The sequence below is a fragment of the Erinaceus europaeus genome, chromosome 16 (assembly GCF_950295315.1).
Source record: "Erinaceus europaeus chromosome 16, mEriEur2.1, whole genome shotgun sequence".
NCBI lineage: Eukaryota > Metazoa > Chordata > Mammalia > Eulipotyphla > Erinaceidae > Erinaceus > Erinaceus europaeus.
The window spans coordinates 77,154,443-77,177,217 of record NC_080177.1 but is presented as its reverse complement, the minus strand read 5'-3'; the positions used below and the strand labels follow the sequence as shown (position 1 = coordinate 77,177,217).

At 41.2% G+C, this 22,775-nt stretch overlaps 2 protein-coding genes across 6 annotated transcripts in view; one reads left to right on the top strand and one right to left on the bottom strand.

The window, feature by feature from the left end:
- The window catches only part of BBOF1 (basal body orientation factor 1), a 52,368-nt gene extending 36,321 nt beyond the window's left edge, over window positions 1–16,047 (top strand). For 2 of the 3 annotated variants that reach the window (XM_060175474.1, XM_007521772.3), the window contains 5 exons: window positions 1,546–1,690; window positions 11,405–11,898; window positions 13,731–13,832; window positions 15,437–15,499; window positions 15,875–16,047. In XM_060175474.1, the coding sequence (XP_060031457.1) occupies window positions 1,546–1,690; window positions 11,405–11,898; window positions 13,731–13,832; window positions 15,437–15,499; window positions 15,875–16,016 (946 nt within the window). In that variant the 3' untranslated portion in view covers window positions 16,017–16,047. The remainder of the gene's footprint in view (window positions 1–1,545; window positions 1,691–11,404; window positions 11,899–13,730; window positions 13,833–15,436; window positions 15,500–15,874) is intronic. The other variant, XM_060175472.1, reaches the window with a different exon arrangement.
- Window positions 16,048–16,918: 871 nt separating this feature from the next.
- ALDH6A1 (aldehyde dehydrogenase 6 family member A1) overlaps window positions 16,919–22,775 on the bottom strand; it is a 30,728-nt gene continuing 24,871 nt past the window's right edge. For 2 of the 3 annotated variants that reach the window (XM_007521728.3, XM_060175470.1), the window contains one exon: window positions 16,919–18,641. In XM_007521728.3, coding sequence (XP_007521790.2) covers window positions 18,537–18,641 — 105 coding nt within the window. In that variant the 3' untranslated portion in view covers window positions 16,919–18,536. Of the gene's footprint in view, window positions 18,642–21,995; window positions 22,323–22,775 lie in introns of those variants that run through there. The other variant, XM_060175469.1, reaches the window with a different exon arrangement.

The window sequence follows — 22,775 nt, the reverse complement described above, 5'->3', positions numbered from 1 at the left end:
ACTTTATTTATTTATGAAAAAGATAGAAGGAGAGAGAAAGATCAGACATCACTCTGGTACATGTGCTGCTGGGGATCGAACTCAGGACCTCAAGCTTGAGAGTCCAAAGCTTTATCACAGCGTCACTTCCCGGACCACAGGAAGACTTTTTTTGTTTTGTTTTGTTTTCAATTTTTATTTTATTGCGATTAATGGTTCACAGTGGATGCAGCTGTTGGTACATGTGTAAAATTCCTAAGTATTCTGAAAATCCACCCCCAGCCTAGGTCCTCCTCCACCATCAGGCCCGGGACCTGAAAGACACTTCCCCACCCCAGGGCCTTTGACCGGCTGCAATATCCCAAACCCAGCCCAGGTTCTGCTTGGTGTTTCCCCTTCTGTTCTTATTTCTCAGCTTCTGCCTATGAGTGAGGTCGTCCAACATTCCTCCTCCTCTTCCTGGCTGATCTCACTTCACGTGATACCTTCAAGCTCCATCCAAGATGAGATGAAGGCGGTGAAGTCATCATTTCAATGGCTGAGTAGTATTCTATTGTGTATGTAGACCACAACTTTGTCAGCCACTAATCTGTTTTGTTTTGTTTTTTTCTTTCTTTTTACTGACTCTCTTATGAAGAGTCATCTGTTTTTTATCCAGAGCACTGCTCAACTCTGGCTTGGTAGTGCCAGGGAATGGCCCTGGGATATTGGAGCTTCAGGCATAAATGCTATTTCTAAAAATATTTTATTTATTTATTTTCCTTTTTTGTTGTCCTTGTTGTTTTTATCATTGTTGTGGCTGTTATTGTTGTTGTTATTGATGTTGTTGTTTCCGGATAGGACAGAGAGAAATGGAGAGAGGAGGGGAAGACAGAGAGGGAGAGAGAAAGATAGACACCTGCAGACCTGCTTTACCACCTGTGAAGTGACTCCCCTGCAAGTGGGGAGCTGGGGGCTCAAACTGGGATCCTTACGCTGGTCCTCAAGTTTTGCACCATGTGTGCTTAACCTGCTGTGCTACACCCCGACCCCTTGAATGCTATTTTAAAATGATTTTTTGTATAACTATTATGCTATTATACCTGTCCTTTTTAAAATCTAAATTTCTTCAGCAAAAAAATGGGATTACTGTTAGTGACCTTGCCCGGTTGTCATGAAGTAGGTTAGTAAAAATAACGCTTAAATGTATTTTGTTAGCTAACAAATTCCTAAGTGTCAGTGGCTTGCCCCTGTTCACACAGTCTGACTGCTCTCATCCAATGGTGACTCGGGAGTCTGGGTTGCTCCCATCTTGGGATTCTTCATATCTAATCAAACAGACAGGAGGGAGCACAGGAAAGGCATACTTGCTCATAATGTCCTTGATTGGAAGTAACATAGCATTTTTTACTTTTCACTGGTGAAAACTTGGGGATCTTAAGACTCCTTCCCACCTATAACTATTGAGTATCCACCACAAGATACATAACTAGTGGTTATTACAACTAATGGGGGCTAAAGCAGTAGTTTTAGTTTGCTAATATCTGAAACATAAATCTGTGTTTTGTGATCTTGTATATATTTCAGGCAATTGAACAATGCTGGAAGGAATGTTTTTAAAGAGAACATTTATCTCCAGAAAGCCCTCGCATTCCATCTGAAGGAAGCTGAAGCTCTACAAAAAAATTCCCAGAAGCTGCAAGAGAGTCATAATTTTCTTTTACAGCAAAAGGTTCCCCTCTCATTTAGATATTATTATTGTTGTTGTTGTTGTTGTTATCACTGGGACTTTCCTGCTCTGGGTCCATTTTCCACTTTTTCAAATATATATATATATATGGAGGGAGGGAGACAGACAGAAAGAGAGAAATCACAGGACCAAAGCTTCACCAGTGTGATGGACTGAAGGCTTGAACCTGGGTTTTTCACATAACAAGGTAGTAGATGCTCCTAGGTGATTTATCTACCTGGCACCATTTTCTTTTTTTTCTTTTTTGTTCCTCCTCCAGGGTTATTGCTGGGCTCGGTGCCTGCACCATGAATACACCGCTCCTGGAGGCCATTCCCCCCCCCCTTTTGTTGCCCTTGTTGTAGCTTCGTTGTGGTTATTATTATTGCCCTTGTTGACGCAATTCGTTGTTGGATAGGACAGAGAGAAATGGAGAGAAGAGGGGAAGACAGAGAAGGGGAGAGAAAGATAGACACCTGCAGACCTGCTTCACCGCCTGTGAAGCGACTCCCCTGCAGGTGGGGAGCTGGGGACTCGAACCGGGATCCTTACGCCGGTTCCTGCGCCTTGCGCCACATGCGCTTAACCCACTGCGCCACCACCCGACCCCCACCATTTTCTTTTTTAGAAAGGATTGGGGGGGTGGGTGGGAGTAGACAGCATAATGGTTATGCAAAGAGACTCTCATGCCTGAGGCTCCAAAGTCCCAGGTACAGCCACTCGCACCACCATAAGTCACAGCTAAGCAGTGCTCTGGTTAAAAAAAAGATTGAGTGTAATAATGATACATGAGTACAAGGGTACCTGTTGGTGCAATATTTTAATTTTTAATTTTTTATTATCTTTATTTGATAGAGACAGCTAGATATTGAGAGGTGAGGGGAAGACAGAGAAGAAGAGAGAAAGAGAGAGACACTTGTAGCACTGCTTCACCGCTCATGAAGCTTTCCCCCTGCAGTTGGGGACATGAGGGGGTGGGGGAGAGTGGTGTTTGAACCAGGGTCCTTGTTTGCTCATGGTAACATGTGCACTCAACCAGGTGTGCTAACACCGGCCCCTTGTCTTATTTATTTATTTATTTATTTTTGCCTTCAGAGTTATCACTGGGGCTCGGGTGCCTGCACTATGAATCTGCTGCTCCTGGTGGCCATCTTTTTCCCATCATTGTTGTTGTTATTGTTGCTGCTGTTATTGTTGGATAGGACAGAGAGAAATTGAGAGAGGAGGGGAAGACAGAGAGGGAGAGAAAGATAGATACCTACAGATCTGCTTCACTGCTATGAAGCGACTCCCCTGCAGGTAAGGAGCCAGAGGCTCGAACCATAATCCTTGGACTGGTCCTTGTGCTCTTAACCTGGTGCACTCCTGCCCGGCCCCCTTAATTTATTTTTTAACAAGAGAAAGGCCAGAGCACTGCTCAGCTCTGGTTTGGTTTCTGGGATTTGAACTTGGAACCTCAAAGCCCTAGACATGAAAATATTTTTAAAAATATTTTATTTATTTATTAATGAGAAGGAGAGGAGGAGAGAGAAAGAACCAGACATCATTCTGGTGTATGTGCTGCCAGGGATTGATCGCAGGACCTCGTGCTTGAGAGTCCAACGCTTTATTCGTTGTGCCACCTCCCGGACCACGACATGAAAATCTTTTTGCATAATCATATGCTGTCTCCCCAGCCTGTGACTTATTTTGTAAAGACTTATTTATTGAGAAAGAGAAAGAAAGATGTTGTAGTCTCATTGGTTATCTGTCTCCTTTCCGACATCCAACTTGGAGGGTTTCTGTTCTTTTCTGAAAGCTCTTTCTGCTGCTCTTGTGATGTGGACGCTGGTCCTCTGATGCCGCCTCACAAATGCTTGACGCCGCCTGTGCCACTGTCCTGCTCCCCCTGTTGTGGCTGCCTGTGCTTCACCCGCCAGCACACTGATTTGGCCTTTGGCCTCTACTACTCCCCTGAGGAGCCTCTAACTCTGTCTCTTTTAAAGATTAGAAAAAATTTTATGTATTTATTTTTACCAGAGCACTGCTCAGCTCTGGCCTGTGGTGTGGGGGACTGAACCCGCCGCTTTGGAGCTTAGGGCGTGAGGGCCTTTTTTTTTTTTTTAAATAATTTATTTCTTTATTGGGGAATTAATGCTTTACTTTCAACAGTAAATACAATAGTTTGTACATGCATAACATTCCCCAGATTCCCATTTAACAATACAACCCCCACTATGTCATTTATCATCCTTCATGGACCTGTATTCTCCCCACCCACCCACCCACCCCAGAGTCTTTTACTTTGGTGCAATACGCCAATTCCATTTCAGGTTCTACTTGTGTTTTCTTTTCTAATCTTGTTTTTCAACTTCTGCCTGAGAGTGAGATCATCCCATATTCACTCTTCTGTTTCTGACTTATTTCACTCAACATGATTTTTTCAAGGTCCATCCAAGATCGGCTGAAAACGGTGAAGTCACCATTTTTTACAGCTGAGTAGTATTCCATTGTGTATACATACCACAACTTGCTCAGCCACTCATTTGTTGTTGGACACCTGGGTTGCTTCCAGGTTTTGGCTATTACAAATTGTGCTGCCAAGAACATATGCGTACACAGATCTTTTTGGATGGTTGTGTTGGGTTCCTTAGGATCTATCCCCAGGAGAGGAATTGCAGGGTCATAGGGTAGGTCCATGTCTAGCCTTCTGAGGGTTCTCAGACTGCTCTCCCTAAGGGTTGGACCAACTGACATTCCCACCAGCAGTGCAGGAGGGTTCCTTTGACCCCACACCCTCTCCAGCATTTGCTGCTGTTACCTTTTCTGATGTATGACATTCTCACAGGAGTGAAGTGATATCTCATTGTTATCTTGATTTGCATTTCTCTGACAATCAGAGACTTGGAGCATTTTTTCATGTGTTTCTCAGCCTTTTGGATCTCTTCTGTGGTGAATATTCTGTCCAAGTCCTCCCCCCATTTTTGGATGGGGTTATTTTTTGTCTTGTTGTTGAGTCTGGCAAGCTCTTTATATATATTGGTTATTAAACTCTTATCTGATGTATGGCATGTAAAGATCTTCTCCCATTCTGTGAGGGGTCTCTTGGTTTGGTTAGTGGTTTCTTTTGCTGTGAAAAAGCTTTTTAATTTGATGTAGTCCCACAGGTTTATACTTGCCTTAGTCTTCCTTGTAATTGGATTCGTTTCATTTAAAATTTATGCGGAAAAAAGTTCTGCCAATATTTTCCTCTAAGTATCTGATGGTTTCTGGTCTAACATCCAAGTCCTTGATCCACTTGGAATTTACTTTTGTATTTGGTGAAATACAGTGATTCAGTTTCATTCGTCTGCATGTTTCAACCCATTGTTTCCAACACCATTTGTTGAAGAGACTCTGCTTTCCCCATTTAATAGTCTGGGCCCCTTTGTCAAAGATTAGATGTCCATACGTGTGGGGCCTCATTTCTGGGCTCTCAATTCTATTCCACTGGTCAGTGTGTCTGTTCATGTTCCAGTACCAAGCAGTTTTGATGACAATGACCCTATAATACAGTTTGAGATCTGGGAGTGTGATGCCTCCGGTTCTGTTCTTTTTTCTCAAGATTGTTTTTGGCAATTCTAGGTCTTTTCTGGTTCCAGATAAACATTTGTAGCATTTGTTCTATTCTCCTAAAAAATGTGCTTGGGATCTTGATGGGGATAGCATTAAATTTGTAGATGGCTCTGGGTAATATATTCATTTTGATAATGTTAATTCTTCCAACCCATGAACATGGAATATCTTTCCACTTCTTTGTGTCTTTTTCAATTTCTTTGAGTAGTGACTCATAATTTTCAGTATACAAGTCTTTCACTTCCTTGGTTAGGTTTACTCCTAGATATTTTATTGTTTTTGTTGTTATATAAAAAGGAATAGATTTCTGGATTTCAATTTCTTCTAACTTAGTGTTTGCATAGAGGAATGCCACTGACTTTTGAATGTTAATTTTATAGCCTGACACCTTACTGTATTGCCTGATGATTTCCAAAAGCTTCTTGCTGGATTCCTTAGGTTTTTCCATGTATACTATCATGTCATCTGCAAATAAGGAGAGCTTGACTTCTTCTCTTCCAATCTGTATGCCTTTAATTCCTTGCTCCTGCCTGATTGCTATGGCAAGAGCTTCCAACACTATGTTGAATAGTAATGGTGATAGTGGGCAGCCCTGTCTAGTACCTGATCTGAGGGGAAATGCTTCCAGTTTTTCACCATTGAGTATGATGTTGGCTGTAGGTTTGCTATATATAGACTCCACTATCTTCAGGAATTTTCCATCTATTCCCATTTTTTGTAGTGTTTTGATCATAAAGGGATGTTGTATTTTGTCAAAGGCTTTCTCTGCATCTATTGATATGACCATGTGGTTTTTGGTCTTGCTTTTGTTGATATGGTGGATCACATTGATTGATTTATGTATATTAAACCAACCTTGCATGCCTGGGATAAACCCCACTTGGTCATGATGAACAATCTTTTTGATATACTGCTGTATCCGGTTAGCTAGAATTTTGTTCAATATTTTCGCATCTACGTTCATCAGAGATATTGGTCTGTAATTTTCTTTTTTGGTTGTGTCCCCATCTGCTTTTGGTATCAGGGTGATGTTGGCTTCATAGAAGCTGGCAGGGAGTATTCCAGTGTCTTCAATCTTCTGGAAGACTTTTAAAAGTAGAGGTATTAGTTCTTCTTTGAAAGTTTTGTAGAATTCATTTGTAAAACCCATCTGATCCAGGACTTTTATTTTTGGGAAGATTTTTGATAACTGTTTCAATTTCATTAGCTGTGATGGGCCTGTTCATGTTATCCACTTCCTCTTTACTTAGTTTTGGAAGTTGGTAGATATCTAGGAAATCATTCATTTCTTCCAGGTTCTCTAGTTTGGTGGCATATAGTTGTTCATAGAAGCCTCGCATGATATGTTGAATTTCTGCAGTGTTTGTTGTGATATCTCCTCTTTCATTTACTATCCGATTTATTAGGGTCTTCTCCCTTTTTTGTTTTGTGAGTCTGGCTAAAGGTTTGTCGATTTTGTTTACTCTTTCGAAGAACCAACATTTACTTTCATTGATCTTTTGTATGGTTTTCCTATTCTCAATGTTATTTATTTCTGCCCTAACTTTAGTGATTTCTGTCCTTCTGGTTGCTTTAGGATTCCTTTGTTGTTCTTCTTCTAGGTCTTTAAGATGTGCAATCAGGCTGTTTATTTGTGCCTTTTCTTGTTTCCTAATGTGTGCTTGTATAGCTATGAACTTCCCTCTTAGGACTGCTTTAGCTGTGTCCCAAATATTTTGATAGCTTGTGTCTTCATTTTCATTGAACTCTCGAAACATTTTGATTTCTTCCTTGATTTCCTCTTTGACCCAGAAGTTGTTAAGAAGTGTACTGTTGAGCTTCCACATTTTGGGACTGTTACTAATCTTTTGTTGATTGTTAAGTGTTAGTTTAATTCCACTGTGGTTTGAGAAGATGCTTGGGATGATTTCAGTGCTCTTGAATTGGCTGATGCTGTCTTTGTGGCCTAATATATGGTCTATCCTTGAGAATGATCCATGTGGATTTGAGTAAAATGTATTCCAGTTTCTTGGGATGAATGACTCTGAAAATGTCCAATAGTTCTAGTTTATCTATCTCTTCATGTAGCTCCCTTATGTCTTTACTGATTTTCTTCCTGGATGATCTGTCAAGTTGAGATAGTGGGGTGTTGAAGTCCCCTACTATGATTGTGTTACTGTTAATATATTGCTGTAGCTCTTTCAGTAGAAGTTTGATGTATTTAGATGGCTTCTCATTGGGTGCATAGATGTTAATAATTGTTAAGTCCTCTTGATTGACTGATCCTCTGAGCATTAAATAGTGTCCATTCCTATCTTTTTTAATCTTATCTATTTTAAAGTCTATCATGTCAGATATGAGAATAGCTGTTCCTGCCCTTTTTTGTGGGCCATTGGCTTGTATGATAGTTTTCCATCCTTTCACTTTAAGTCTGTGTTTGTCTTGTTGACGTAGGTGAGTTTCCTGTAGACAACATATTGTTGGGTTGTGTTTTCTGATCCATCTTCCTATTCTGTGTCTTTTAATAGGTGAATTCAGGCCGTTGACATTTATTGATATCAAAGATTGAAGATATTTTAACACCATTCTTGTAGAGTTTTAGAGTGTTTTGATATATGTCCTATTTGTGGTGGCCTGGTTGTTTATAGGAGACCTTTCATAACTAGTTTCTTTCAGGGCAGTCTTGGTGATGGTTGCTTCCTTCAACTGTTGCTTGTCTGAGAAGGTTTTGATGCCTCCCTCTAGTCTGAATGACAGTCTAGCAGGATACAGTATTCTTGGCTGAAAGCCTTTCTCATTGAGCACTCAACAGATATCTTGCCATTCTCTTCTGGCCTGTAGTGTTTGTATGGAGAAGTCTGCTGCTAATCTTATGGGTTTTCCTTTGTAGGTGACTCTTTGTTTTTCTCTTGCAGCCTTGAGGATCCTTTCTTTATCCTTATTCCTTTCCAATCTAAGTACGACATGTCTTGGTGTCTTTAGTTCTGGGTTAATTCTGTTTGGGACCCTCTGGGCTTCTTGAATCTTTATGTCTTTGGTGTTGCCTAGACTAGAGAAATTTTCAGCTATTATGGCCTGGAGAATGCTTTCTTCCTCCCCTTCTCTTTCTTCCTCTGGTAAGCCAATAATGTGTATATTGTTTCTTTTGAAGTCATCCCATAGGACTCTGTTGTTGTTTTCAGCATCTCTTAATCTCTTTTTGAGATCTCTTACTTCTTTTTTAGTTGTCTCTAATTCATCCTCGATCTTGCTAATTCTGTCTTCAGCCTCATAGATTCTATTCTCTCTGCCCTCTACTGCTTTCTGGAGTTCATCTATTTTGTTGCCCTGCTTTGATACTGTTTTAGCTTGTTCAGCTAGTTGCCTTCTTAGCTCAGCGATTTCAGCTTTCAGCTCTCTAATAACCATGAGATAATTAGAATTTTCTTCCATTTTCTCATTTGTTGTTCCTGCATTTCTGATTACAATTTTTTCAAATTCTTTACTCACTCCCATTATTATTTCCTTAGCTAATGTTTGGATGTTGAACTCGTTGTTTTGTGCTTCACCCTCTGGAGGACTTTTAGCTGGACTCTTGTCCTGGTTCGAGTCTCCAATATTTTTTCTTGTTGTTTTAACCATTTTATATATGTTAACAGTTTTTTCAATCCCTGAGTTGGAGCTCAGTGGTGTAGAAGCCTCTTTTTTTTTCTTCCCTGTAGGCTATGGAAGCCTGAGGGCTTTTAAACTATCAATAGGCTTCTTAGCTTAATCACTGACTCCTGACCAAGAGATAAAGCAGGGTGTGGCAGAGATAATCTAGTGGTTATACAAAGAGACTTTCACAGCCCCTCAGCTATGCCACCGAGGTATAGGTCTTCTCCTGAGTTTTCTGGTTAGATCTCTGTCCCCTGGTGTCCCTCCCTGTTGCTGCTCCAGATTCTGAGGGTAGTAGCAATGAAGACTCAGAGTTGCACTTGGTGAGTCTCTGGGGAGTCCTTTCCTCCCTTCAGCTGTCCCCTTGTTGGTGGAGCAGACTGGAGGTGGTGTCTCCACTGATAAACTGTTGAACTGTTAGCAGCCACTTAATCTCTCCTTAGGACCCTCTCTCCTCTCTGTCACCAGCCACGCGTGTTTGTACTCACGGGTGATTTACTGGGTTCCTGTGGTCATTCTAGTCCTGTCTTGTTTCAGTCCGGGTGGTCTCCTTTGGTATTCCTAGTTGATCCAGGAGAGGAGAGGAGAGGAGAGGAGAGAAAGCGATCTGCTGCTTGTAGCTCCCTGAGGGCCTTTCTGCATAGCCATTATACTCCTTCCCACCCCCGAGGAGCCTCTTCAATGTATTTTTTTCTTCAGTCACTGTAGTTCTTTACTTCTATGATCTATGTTTGGATATTTCTTTCTTTTCTTTTTTTAGATGAATCCAGAGAGGCAGAGACGCCGCAGCCCTGAGGCTTCCTTCAGTGTAGTGGGGGCTGGACTCAGACCTGGGCTGCACACATGGCAAAGCGACACACAGTTTCATCAACCCTGTGGGGACTTTGCTCTCACTTTCCCCAACCTTTCCTTCTTGCATAGATCTCTTGGTAAGAGTGACCGCCAATGGGACCGTTACTCTGAAGCCCTTGCGGAGTAGCTTATGATTCTCAGTTGTACTTGGGGTTTTTCCCAAACTGTTTTCTTGGTTCATTGGTGAAACTGGTGCAGCTGGGCTTCCCTAGCTCCTTGTTATGTCTGATGCCAAGTGAAAGCCTGAGCCTGAATTGTGTGCATGAGTGGACCTGGGCAGTGACAAGGATCCACATTTTTGAGTGTCTGGCAACACCTATGTGCCTTGCTCACAGTGGTGTGGGGAGACCAGGGCTTTGTGGTTGAGTCCACCAGTGGCTATAGCTCTGAGGTTCAGTGGGTCTAGTTAGTAATCAAGTGTCTTGTGATTTTAAACAAGTCAGGGCAAGAGAAAGGGGTTTGCCACTGCGTGTATTCCAGGTCAGCTGTGTCCTCAATTTGAGGACTTGTGGTCATGGCAGTGGCTTTAACACTGGGGTCAGTGGGTCTGTACCGTGGTCAGTAGTTCTGTGGAGTGACTGCCTACTTGGTCCTTTGTGCTAATTCAAGTGGGCCTAGTGTTGACCATCATGTGTGCCTGGCATCAAGATCAGAAAGGCCTGGGCACCTGTAGTTCAATGTCTAGTGGCAGCTGTGCATTAAGATTGAGCAGGTCTGAATGAGACTAAGGGTTCACAGTCGCTGTGACACGGTACTGGGCTTGCCTGCAGTGTGACTAGGGCTTTGATGAAGAGTGCCCAGGCGTCCCTGTGTGCCAAGTTCCAGCAGGCCTTAGCCAGCCCAAGTGTTTGCATCCACAGGTGGGCCTGGACAATGGCTTGGAGTCCACTGTTGTGTGCCTGTGACACCTGTGTGCTGAGCAGGGCTCGGTAAGGCCAGGCCCTACTGGTCATCAGCAATAGCACCAGGGTCAAGTGGACCTGAGTGGACTGCTGTGATACCCTGAGGTTTGCAGTCTGCACTGCCCAGCAACACCTACGTGCTACAACTGCCGGCCTGGGTGTCACCAGGCATCAGTGGTCTCCAGCATTGTGCAGAGCTGGGTGGGGCTGGGAGCTAGGACGCCAGAGAAAGGCCAGTCTGAAAGGCAGCTTGAGCCTCAGTCCCAGTCAGCTATGGAGGATTGACAGGGAGCAGAGTCTTGCAGGCCTTGGGATAGCAGAGGCTCACAGATGCTAGTGGCTCTCATTGCTAGAGAACTATGATTTGAGAGGTTCATGGCGTACTTGCTGGCTAGCGGGCAATGGCTTAATTTGTTAGGAGTACAGATTTTTTTTTTTGCCTCTGGCATTATTGCTAGGCTCAGTGCCTGCACCACAAATCCACTTCTCCTGAAGGCTATTTTCTTCCCCCTTTTGTTGCTCTTGTTGTTTTGTCACTGTTGTGGTTATTATTGTTGTTGTTGTTATTGATGTCGTTGTTGTTGGATAGGACAAAGAGAAATGGAGACAGGAGGGGGAAGACAGGGAAGAAAGACACCTGCAGGCCTGCTTCACTACTTGTGAAGCAACTTCCCTGCAGGTGGGGAGCCGGGGGCTCGACAGATTTTTTTTTAACAATCTCTCAATTCTCATCTTTTTTTTGTTTCATTTTTAGGAGATTAATGATCTTTTGGTTAAGGAAAAGATCATACAACTCACCCAGCAGAGAGCTCAAATCCAAACTCTTCAGAAGAAGGTTACAAGCTTAGAGACGGCCCTCAGCTGTATGGCCAGAGAATTTGAGGCCGAGGCTATAAAAATGCAGCAACAGGCAATGATAGAGAATCAAGCGGGTCTCATTGAAACTGACAACCTACAGTACCTTCTTCAGATGAAGGAGAGGGAGATGAACCGCATGAAGAAGCTAGCCAAGAACATACTAGATGAGAGGACAGAGGTGGAAAGTTTCTTTTTAGATGCCCTCCATGAAGTGAAGCAACAGATCCTCTTTCACCGGAAGCAGTATAAACGGGCAGCAGAAGCTACTTTCCATTTTAAGATGAGAGAGGCGTGTGCAGGCAGATCAGAATATCCCCCGATCCGAACGTTTGACGGTAGAGAACACAGCACCAATAGTGTGAATCAGGACCTTATGAAGGCTGAGAAATGGTACCAGTAACACTTTGACATTTCCTCTTTTATGTTACTATTTTTGTGCCCTCTAGAAAAATAGAAATTCTGAAAAGGTAAGCTACATAATATCTAAGTGCTGAGTAGATTACTCGGTATGTAACTTGAGGTCAGGAGCTGACTTGCTCATCTTCATAACCCTTTCGTGATTAGCACAGTACTCGAGGCTTAGTCGGGATTCTCAGTACATACTCCCTTTTGTTCATGACAGACACTTAATAAAGAATTATTTTATGAAAGAGACACAAAGAGGGTGAGAGAGAGAGAGAGAGAGAACAGAACATTGCTCCAGAGTATGGGTACTGGGGAGTGAACCGAGGACCTCAAGCCTGTGAGTGCTATGATCTCCCCGCACATTACCTCCCTGGCAGTGGCAGACACTCAGAGAGACTGGACCATTTCATGGAATGTCACTGTGATGGCTGTGTTTCAGCATTCAAGCACAGCATGTGCGTGCGTAGCTGCATCTCCGTGCCACTACTTGTGGAGCTACCGCCCCACAGCTAGAGAGCAGGACAGGAAGCTGGTCATTGTGCCCTGTACGTGCGCTCAGCTAGGGGAACTTAAGGCAAAACGTGAACTTTCAAAGAAAACGAACAAAACTGATTCTACACAAAAATCTTATACAGGATCAATATTAGCTACACATCGGTTAGCTTTTGTTAATGGCAAATAGACTATGATTGCTCCAAGAAAGTGCTAATACAAATTAAGATCCAAAGCTTAGCTACAGTCTTATCTGAAGATAAGGAAGCAGACTAGGAGGCACAGGAGGTGGCACGTCCTGTTGAACGCACATGTCACTATGTACAAGGACCCGGGTTCAAGCCCCCAGTCTCCATATGTAGGGGGGAAGCTTCAAACTGGTGAAGCAGTGTCAGGGTTGCAGGTGTCTCTTTTTCTCTTTTTATATACCCCCCCATTTCTCTCAGTGCTAATAAAAGGAATAAAAACAAAAAGGAAAAAGTAGCCACCAGGAGTGAATTTGTTGTGCAGGCACTGAGCCCCAGTGATAACCCTGGTGGAATATAAACGAACAAACTGGACACAGGCTTCTTTGTCATCATGATCTGGGCAAACAGAGGAAGATGCAGAGAAAGAGGCAGAGAGAAACTACAGCAACAAAGCTTCCTCTAATGCACGGGGGTCAGGACTTGAACCTTAGTTGTTCCCACAACAGAGTAGTACACTCTCCAAGTGAGCCATTTTGCCAGTCCAACTACATAAATGTTATTTTGTTTTCTAAATTTGCCTTATGCTACCCTTTAAAAAACATACTTATTTTAATGTGAGAAAGATATACAGAAACACACACCACCAGAGCACTGCTCAGCTCTGATTTAGGATGGTGCTGAGCATTGAACCTGAGACCTCTGGGGCCTCAGGCATGCGAGTCTTTTGCATAACCACTATGCTATCTCCCCAGCCCTGTGCCACTCTTTTCATAGCAAAATATCTAGTACAAACAGGGAATCTCAGGACTGTATCAATAATTTCATCCAACATGTGTGTTTGTTCTGTTCTTGTAATATCTGGACATGTCATGTTTCAGGTTTCTGTTTTGCTTACTTAATGTTTGAGCATATTTTTAATGTTATTATCCTATCCTCATCTTAATGATTAAATACCATTTCCAATTGGCCAGCTTACTGGTATCCTTTCCATCTGTCACAGTTTCTGACTGACAACGTTTGTGTTGTAGACATACTGGAAACTTTATAGAGCTGTTATTGCGTGTAAATTTCTTTTATTAAGTCTTCCTATGACCATGCTTTTTTTTTACTTTTCTTTTTCTCTTTGAAAATTTTTAGGGTAAATATTCCAGAAAATGTGGATATTGGAGATTTGACCTGGGAGCAGAAAGAGAAAGTCTTGAGATTGCTCTTCGCAAAAATGAATGGTTTTGTTCCTAGGTAACCCCTTACGTTTATAGTGAAATGCCAAATTGTTACTAAGCTTAGAAGTCATATAGGAAGAATGCAGTTATTCTCAGAATTAAAGGAATGGGGAAGGAGCAGAAGATACAAAATGGTTACACCACGTAACCATGGCAACTCCTAAAGAATGGAATGTGGGGCCGTCTTGTGAAAGGACTGGAGTAAGGATCCCAGCTTGAGCCCCTGCTCCCCACCTGCAGGGCAGTCGCTTCACAAGCGAGCAGTGAAGCAGTGAAGCAGGTCCGCAGGTGTCTATCTTCTCTCTCCCTCTCTATCTTCCCCTCCTCTCTCTATTTCTCTCTGTCCTATCCAACAACGACATCAATAACAACAATAATAACTGCAACAATAAAACAAGTGCAACAAAAGGGAATAATAATTAAAAAAAAGAACGGAATGTGGATGCATGAGCCTGGAAATGAAAAGTGAATAGGAATTAATGAGGGTGGAGGTAGGGAGAAGAGAGAAAGTTAATCTTTTTTTTTTTTAAGTTATTATTCCCTTTTTTATTTAAAAAAATTATTTATTCCCTTTTGTTGTTTTATTTTTGTAGTTATTATTGTTGTTGTCGTTGTTGGATAGAACAGAGAGAAATGGAGAGAGGAGGGGAAGACAGAGAGGGGAGAGAAAGATAGACACCTGCAGACCTGCTGGAGCGACTCCCCTGCAGGTGGGGAGCTGGGGGCATCCACTGCTCAGATGAATGATAGTTACTGAAGGAAATCATGACAGGGCTCCGAGGCATAGAGAGCACTGCCCTCCATATGTGAGAGCCTGGTGTTGCTCCTGGCACCACTTAGCAGCATCAGGGACCAAAACAGGTGGAGTTCCATAGGTGGTAGAGTGGCGCTTGGATATCTCTCCAGTTTTTTTTGTCCAAAAAAATCAGAGGTTAAAAATTGGGTGGGGGTGGTAACTCAGTGGTATCTGTTTCACTGTTAGTTGACTTTTCAGTACTCCAGGAAATGATATAGTCAGAATTCCAGGTCTCAAGTCCATATTATTTTGCTTTTAACCATGGAAAAAACAAACAAACCTAAGAAACAAGTGAAAGTTTTCATATTAAAGCAGTAAACTTGAGCCTGAAAGAAAAGAAAATAAGAATAGAATGGTGAAATGTTGAGGTGGAGATGAATTAAATGAGAAAAACCAGATTGGGAAAATATTAGATCATATGAAGTCTTCCAAGGCAAATGGGTTGTATCTGCATTGATTGTATGTGTACGCTTGTAAACTCCAACAGTACAATATGTTGTGATTGGATGAAAGCCAATGAACTGTGCTCGTTAGTGCGTCCTTTCCTTAGCAGACTCTCTGGTCATAACTCAGACAACTATTAGCATCTAAAATAATTTTCATGTATCACTGGATGACTGACTGTAACTGGGATTTTACAGTCTTACAAATCTTTATGAAGTCACTAATGAGACTGAGCCCTGCCCTAACACACTGAAGGGGCTACTGGTACTTTCACTCTCTGTCTAAAAAACGACAAAAAGTCAAAATAAAATAAAAACAAAGATATACAGCTATATGATACCAGGGCATCTTGTCTAATTGTTAACTTCTACCTTCCATAGGAAAAGCCAAAATTCTGTGCCTTCAGTTCCAGTTCCTGAAGATGAAAAAACAATAGAGTTGGGGTAAGATTGACAGGCACAGGTGGTCTGGGAGGTGGCGCAGTGGATAAAGCACTGAACTCTCAAGCATGAGGTCCCAAGTTCAGTCCCCAGCAGCACATGTACCAGAGTGATGTCTGGTTCTTTTTCTCTCTCCTCCTCTTTCTCATGAATAAATAAATAAAATCTTAAAAAAAAAAAAAAAGATTGACAGGCACTGAACATGAGCCTTATCACAGTGTTTCTTGTGGACATCTTCCAGTGCTAGAATTGAGTGAGAGATGACAAGTTTATTGTTCTAAATCAAATCTTGTGTGTGTGTGTGTGTGTGTGCGCGCGTGCGCACGCGCGTGTTTGTATAGTTGTTGTTGACAGGCTGTTATTTTGTCATTGTTGCAGGGATGAAAGTAAACTCCCAGATCAAGTGTTCATCACCCAGCAAATGCCAGTCGCACACTCTTCTGGTGAACTGACACTGCCCGAGGTTGAGAAAGAGCCACAGGATTCGAACACAGTAAGCAATCTGCAATCTGTCCAATAGCACACATGGTCGTCACTTTCTTCTAGCTTTGTACTGAATCACAGTTCTCTACTATTTGGGACTCATGGCAGGTCAGTGAAATACGTAAAACATTAGAATGAAATGGTAGACATTTTAGAATGGTATCCAGACTAAAGAAGGCATATTATTCTAAATACACATCTATCTCTGGAAAATCAGTATATTTCCTGTTGAAATAAATATGCAGCCTAGGCAAAAAATGTACTTTTTTTTTAAATGTAAGAACACATAATGAAAAAAAAAATGAAGAGAAAGAACAACATAATGACCATGTGATGCTTTTCTTTGGACATGGGTAGGTAGTTTCTGGATTTCTGTAAGGAAGGGATGACAGAGGCATTATAAGCAAGTATGGCATCATTTAAAAAAAAAATAAAAGCCAGTTTTTTTCTTGTAATAAGCTTTTTATTTATAATTTGTTATTCTTAATTAATACAATGTAGAATCTGAGAAATTTCAAATTAAGGAGGCAACATCAGAGCAAAAATAAAATACAATACTGAATTTTTTGCTGTAAATAGCATGAGCATAATAGTACAGTTATACAATTCTTTCTGTCTATGAAGCAAGAAACTCTTCTGAGTTGATTCCAGCTAGAGCAACATTACTGATTATTAGTAAGTAATTTAAAAAGTGATTTCCCTTAAATGTAAGGAAAATTTAGGAGTCCATGATTACATTAAATTCCACTTGGAATTTAGACAATATGACCTTTTATTCAACCCACCTGTTTGTTGGATTGGATTAAATATCACTACCAGTTGCCAGCTGTGGTCAGAGATAAAACAGGGGGCATTTTGTTATCAAATCATAAATTTCTGTTAACCCACCTTTTGGAAGACAAATCCAAAAAGAAAAAGCAAATAAACAAAAAGACCCACTAAGTTCATAAATGTATTTTATTAGAGTTCCAATCACCTAAAGTGGCTGGGGAGATAGCATAATAGTTTTGCAAAAAGACATTCATGCCTGAGGCTCCAAGGTCCCAAGTTCAATCCCTAGAATTACTATGAACTGTACTATGAGCTGAGTAGTGCTCTGGTAAAAAAAAAAAAATAATAATAATAAAAGAAAGGAAGGAAGGGAGGAAAGAAGAGGAAAGGGAGATGAACAAGTGACTGGAAGTAATTTAAGTGACTAACAATTCTGATAGTCTATCCATCGAGTGGTAGTAATCAGTTTAAAATCCAGAATGCACAAATAGTTGTAAAGTTTTCACTATCCTTATTTCATTAAATAACACTCATGGAGTAGGTGAGCATTGTGCACATGACTAAAAAGGAAGTAGAAAAATAAATGACTTGTCATCTGGTTGAGGGTGCAGGGATGATTTTACTAGAGCCAAGAACTTTTGCCTAGTCCACTGGGTGAAAACTGTATTGAAAAACATTTTTAAAAAATTGGTTTGGCATAGCAGTTTCTGTTCTTCCATGAAGTTTATGCTGAAGACAAAAAAAGTATAAAAATAATGGAATTAGTGAAAGAAGAATCTGGTGAAGCTTTTTTTTTTTTTAATGCACTGTCATAAAAAGCTTTAAATTATGTTAGGCCCTAAGGAATTACCACCCAGTAAGGCTCTTTTCATTAAATCGTATCACTAATAAGGCATGCAGGTAAGAGAAAAGAGAGCAACATAAAATAATCAGCACGTAGTATTAAACTTCCTTAAGGCAAGAGTCTTCCCTGCTTTCCTGACTAGAACTAGTCAGGAGAGTTTACTGAAAAGAAAAAAGATTACTTGCACCTGAATTCAGAACTGAAGTATTAATTGAATGCTGAAGCTTACGCTCTTCAGCCAGAAGTTTACCAGTAGGCACACACATCAGACAGCTGGCTTACGTGCACGCGGAGGTATCCTTGAGACGTGATTTAAGGAGCAGGTATACAGTGGTGGAGAACCATTAAGACACAGTGGTGTTCAGCAGAAAAGAAAGTGGGTAAGTAGAAGTGGATTCTGTCTGGTGTAGTGTGGGATAAATGAGAGATCTGAAGAATCTTGGCAGAGGGTCTCCCGCACAGGCATAGGTAGGGGGGGTGTGTTTGATGGCAAGAGGGTAAGGAGTCATCTCTTTCCTACTTCCGCATTTTCTAATTGTTGGGAAGATTTTTTAAAAAAAATTTCTTTACTGAGGGATTAATGTTTTACAGGGGAAGATTTTTCTTACATACACTTATCTTCCCTTCTTTCACCTCATCAAGGAAGGGGACATTTTTTAGAAAACAGGTCTAGGCTTTCAGTCCAGCTAGGCATTTCACAGTTACAGTAGTTACATCAAAACCAAAAAATATGAAGAGCAAGTAAAAAAAAAAAAATCTGATACCAAGGTTACTCTGGGAGTCTCCTGATTGCAACTTTGCCAGGAGTAACCAGTCTGATAAAGATTTAGTTGCAAGGTATTCCAACCCCAGGTGTTTGACCTGAGCAAAGTTGGCAAGTGGAGTGGGTCAAGAAGAGAGAGAGAGCACTTAGGACGGACAGAGTTTGGAGCAAACTGGCTTTTAGTGGCCCATGGTAGGCATGACTACAGTAGGCGAGGAAAGAGTGGCATCTTCTTCTTTCCACTGAGATGTGATAGTCTTTATCTGAGTATAGAATTGGATGCCCTAAAGATAACAGGGAAACAGGAAGAGAATTAGCATATACTTCCTAGGAGTTTCATGATTCTTTTTCTTTTTTGAAATAAAACACTGCTCTGCACTGACTTATGGGGGTTCCAGGGATCGAATCTGGGATATTATAGCCTCAGGCATGAAGGTCTTTTTGCATAGCTACTATACTATCTCCTTGGCCCCATGATTCTTCTTTTAATTAGCCTCTTTTAAAAAAATTTTTATTTATTTATTCATGAGAAATGATAGAAGAGAGAGAAAGAACCAGACATCACTCTGGTACATGTGCTGCCGGGGATTGAACTTGGGACCTCATGCTTGAGAGCCGAAAGCCTTATCCACTGCGCCACCTCCCGGACCACCTAATTAGCTTCTTTGCTTTTTTAAAGATTTATTTTTATGGGAATGTGAAAGAGTGACAAAGAGATCAGAAGACCACTTAGCTCTGACTTATAGCACTGGGAACAGAGCTTGGGCCACAGGCAGACATGTTCTTTGCTCTAGCATGAGCTACCCCATCTCATCTCTCCTCTGGAAAGTGCTCTGAAGCGTCCTGTCTTTTATCTGAGGAACAGGTGCAGCAAGAATGTGATGTATTGCTTATGAGACAGTCTCTGGGAAATACTCAGTCTGATAACTGGGCCGTTTGTAAACAGGGTTTCACTGTCCTTATGTCAGGAGCATCTAAATGGAAACACTGAACAATCTGTTAAAATTGCAGGTCATTCTATTTTAGAATTGAATTTCACGTGCTTTGTGGTCTTGAGACTTGGCTCAAATCCTGCTTCTATTTACTAGTGACTGCAGCTTAACCTTGGGTCTTATCTGTTACGTACGACTACCAATGGCAACATGAGGAGAGGACAATGAAACCAGATGCCAACTTCCTAGCAGAGTGGTCAGGGATATGTAAAGCGCAGGACTTGTGCACATGAAGCCTCAGGTTTGACCCCTAGCGCTTCATGTGCCAGAAGGATGTTCTGATAGTAGGATGATAAATAAATCTTAAATCCTAGCAAAGTAACTGATGTTCCATAATTGTTAGTTCCTCTCTTCTTTCATGAAGAAAAAAAAAATGGAGTGAAATACATACTATAACATTTTTGACAAAACTCAATGATAAACAGCTTTATAATGAAGCAGAGAAATCTACTGTATCTTTCAAATTTAAAGCAGAATGTCTGTTATGACATGTGTTCTTCTGTTTATTTTTTCTTTCACCAGAGCACTGCTCAGCTCTGGCATATGGTGGTGTGGGCAATTGAACCTGGGGCCTCAGAGCCTCAGGTATGAGAGTCTGTTTGCATAACCATTATGCTATCTCCCTCGCGCTACATAATCATTTCATTTTTAAAAAATATTTATTCCCTTTTGTTGCCCTTGTTTTACTGGTGTAGTTATTATTATTATTGATGTCGTCACTGTTGGATAGGACAGAGAGAAATGGAGAGAGGGAGAGAGAGAGACCCCTGCAGACCTGCTTCACCGCCTGTGAAAGGTCCCCCTGCAGGTGGGGAGCCGGGGCTCCAACCAGAATCCTTACCCCGTCCTTGCGCTTTGCACCACGTGCGCTTAACCCGCTGTGCTACCACCCGACTCCCCCATTTCTTTTTTTTTAATTTTTAAAAAAATATTTACTCCCTTTTGTTGCCCTTGTTGTTTTATTGTTGTAGCCATTATTATTATTGATGTCGTCGTCGTCGTTGGATAGGACAGAGAAATGGAGAGAGGAGGGGAAGACAGAGGGGGAGAGAAAGACAGACAGACACCTGCAGACCTGCTTCACCGCCTATGACGCGACTCCCCTGCAGGTGGGGAGCCAGGGGATCGAACCAGGATGCTTAGACCGATCCTTATGCTTTGCATCACGTGCGCTTAACCGGCTGCGCTACCCCCCTACTCCAGTACATAATCATTTCTAAATCATCTATGTGGGTAAAAAATTACTTTGTGGGAATCGGGTGGTAGCACAGCGGGTTAAGCGCATATGGCGTGAAGAGCAAGGACCCGCGCAAGGACCCCAGTTCGAGCCCCCGGCTCCCCACCTGGGGGGGCCCTTCACAGGCGGTGAAGCAGGTCTACAGGTGTCTGTCTTTCTCTCACCCTCTCTGTCTTCCCCTCCTCTCTCCATTTCCCTCTGTCCTATCTAACAATGACGACATCAATAACAACAATAATAACCACAATAATAAAAGACAAGGGCAACAAAAGGGAAAATAAATTTAAAAATTCCTTTATACTCAAGGTTTTATATATGTTACATATACATAATTTATTTTGTTAGAATAGACCTAAGCCAAATAGAATAGGCTGTGTGCATCTAATACTTAAAAATTACTAGCAAGCCAGAAAAATACTGTTAGAAATAGTTTGGTTAAGTAAACTCTTCTAGATAAATCTGATAAAATCTAGGTTGTTTTATTTATTTTTAAAAATGTTTGTTAACACAAGAGAGAACAAACCAGAGCATCACTCTGGTTCATGCAATGTGGGAATTCAGACTCAGGCCTCATGATTTTAAAGTCCAAAGCTCTAGCTACTGTGCTGCCTTCTGGGTCACAAAATCTAGGGCATTTTAATATTTTGAAAATAACTTTATGATTATCACATACTATAAAATAAAAAGATACTATATTTTATTAGATAAGAATGATACCTTCTTTCCAGAATAAAAATGATTGTGATTTAATTACCTAAGAATTTAGGACTTAAAATTGTGTACAAGGTCAGTATGTTTCTCAAAGAGGTCAGGCCTTGTTTTTTTTTTTTTTTTTTTTTTTGAGAGATGCAGAGAGAGAAAGACACAGAAGTACCAGAGCATTGCTCAGCTCTGGCTTATGGTGGTACAGGGGTTGAACCTGGGACTTTAGAGCCTCAGGCATGACAGTCTCTTTGCATAACCATTATGCTACCCTACCCACCCACCCAAGGAGCTTCATTTGTTAGAGCAACTTAGTGATTTAATTACGACAGCAGTGAGAAGGAGCTTTGTTATATAATGTTTTACTTTGCTTCCTTGAAAGAAATTTTTGTTAATAGTGGCAAATTAGTCAGTTTTTAACTAATGCACAAATAGGGTCTCCAAATAACCAAAGTTGTTTTCTTCTTTCAAGATTTATGAGAGAGAGAGGCTAGACTACCCCTCCATTACATGTAGTAGTACAGACTGAACTAGGAGCCTCAGGCATACAAGTCCTGCACTCCACCAACTGAACTATTTCCCAGGCTCTAAAGGGTCCCCCTCCCCCCTGGCTGTTTTCTTAACCAGTTGGTCATCCTCATTTTACTATGCAATCCTATTATTAAAATTTAATAATCTATAAAAAGGACACCTATATAGAAACCTGAATTTTTTTCACTGAATACTCAAAATGGTGGTGTTTCTGTGGGACTATAATGAATTTCCATTTGTCCAACATATGTTTGGGTATGTTTATCAATATTTAGTATAATATACCCAAATACACTTTATGCCAGGTACTCCATTAAGTAAAAAAATACTTACACTGTGATGAAAGTTTCTTAATGTGATTTTAAGAGCCCTATGTGACTTGGAGGGCAGGGGCCTACCTATTCCAGTCTTTCTCATGCTCCTCCTCATCCACACACTATTTTCCAGTCCATTTCTGCTGTTTGAACATGCCATGCCTGTTACCTGCCTTAGGACATAGGCACCTGTCGAGGGAATGTAATGACAGTGATAACTTATCCTCATAACCTATGGACTGTAGATCTAATCGCTCTTATTCACAGGTGAAAAAATTTGCTGCAGACTAAATTTTTTGCCAAAAGATGACATGTTGAGCTAGGATTTGAACCCAGGCTATCAGTTTCATAACTGCTTTATTATTTCTTCTGTGTTTATTGTGTTATAGTGCTTGGAATAATGTTCAGTACAAAGAAGATTCTCAATATATATTGTAAAGTATTGAGAAAGGAGGTTGGTAGTGCTGAGGGTTTTTTTTGTTGTTGTTTTGGGCAGAGTTCATTCTGTCAGATTGATAGATTATTAAGAGACAGATGACAGTGTAAAAGTCACAGGCAGGGCTGGGAAGACAGCACAAAGGTTATACAAATGCCTTTCATTTCTGAGGCTCTGAGCTTCTAGGTTCAATTCCCAGTACCACC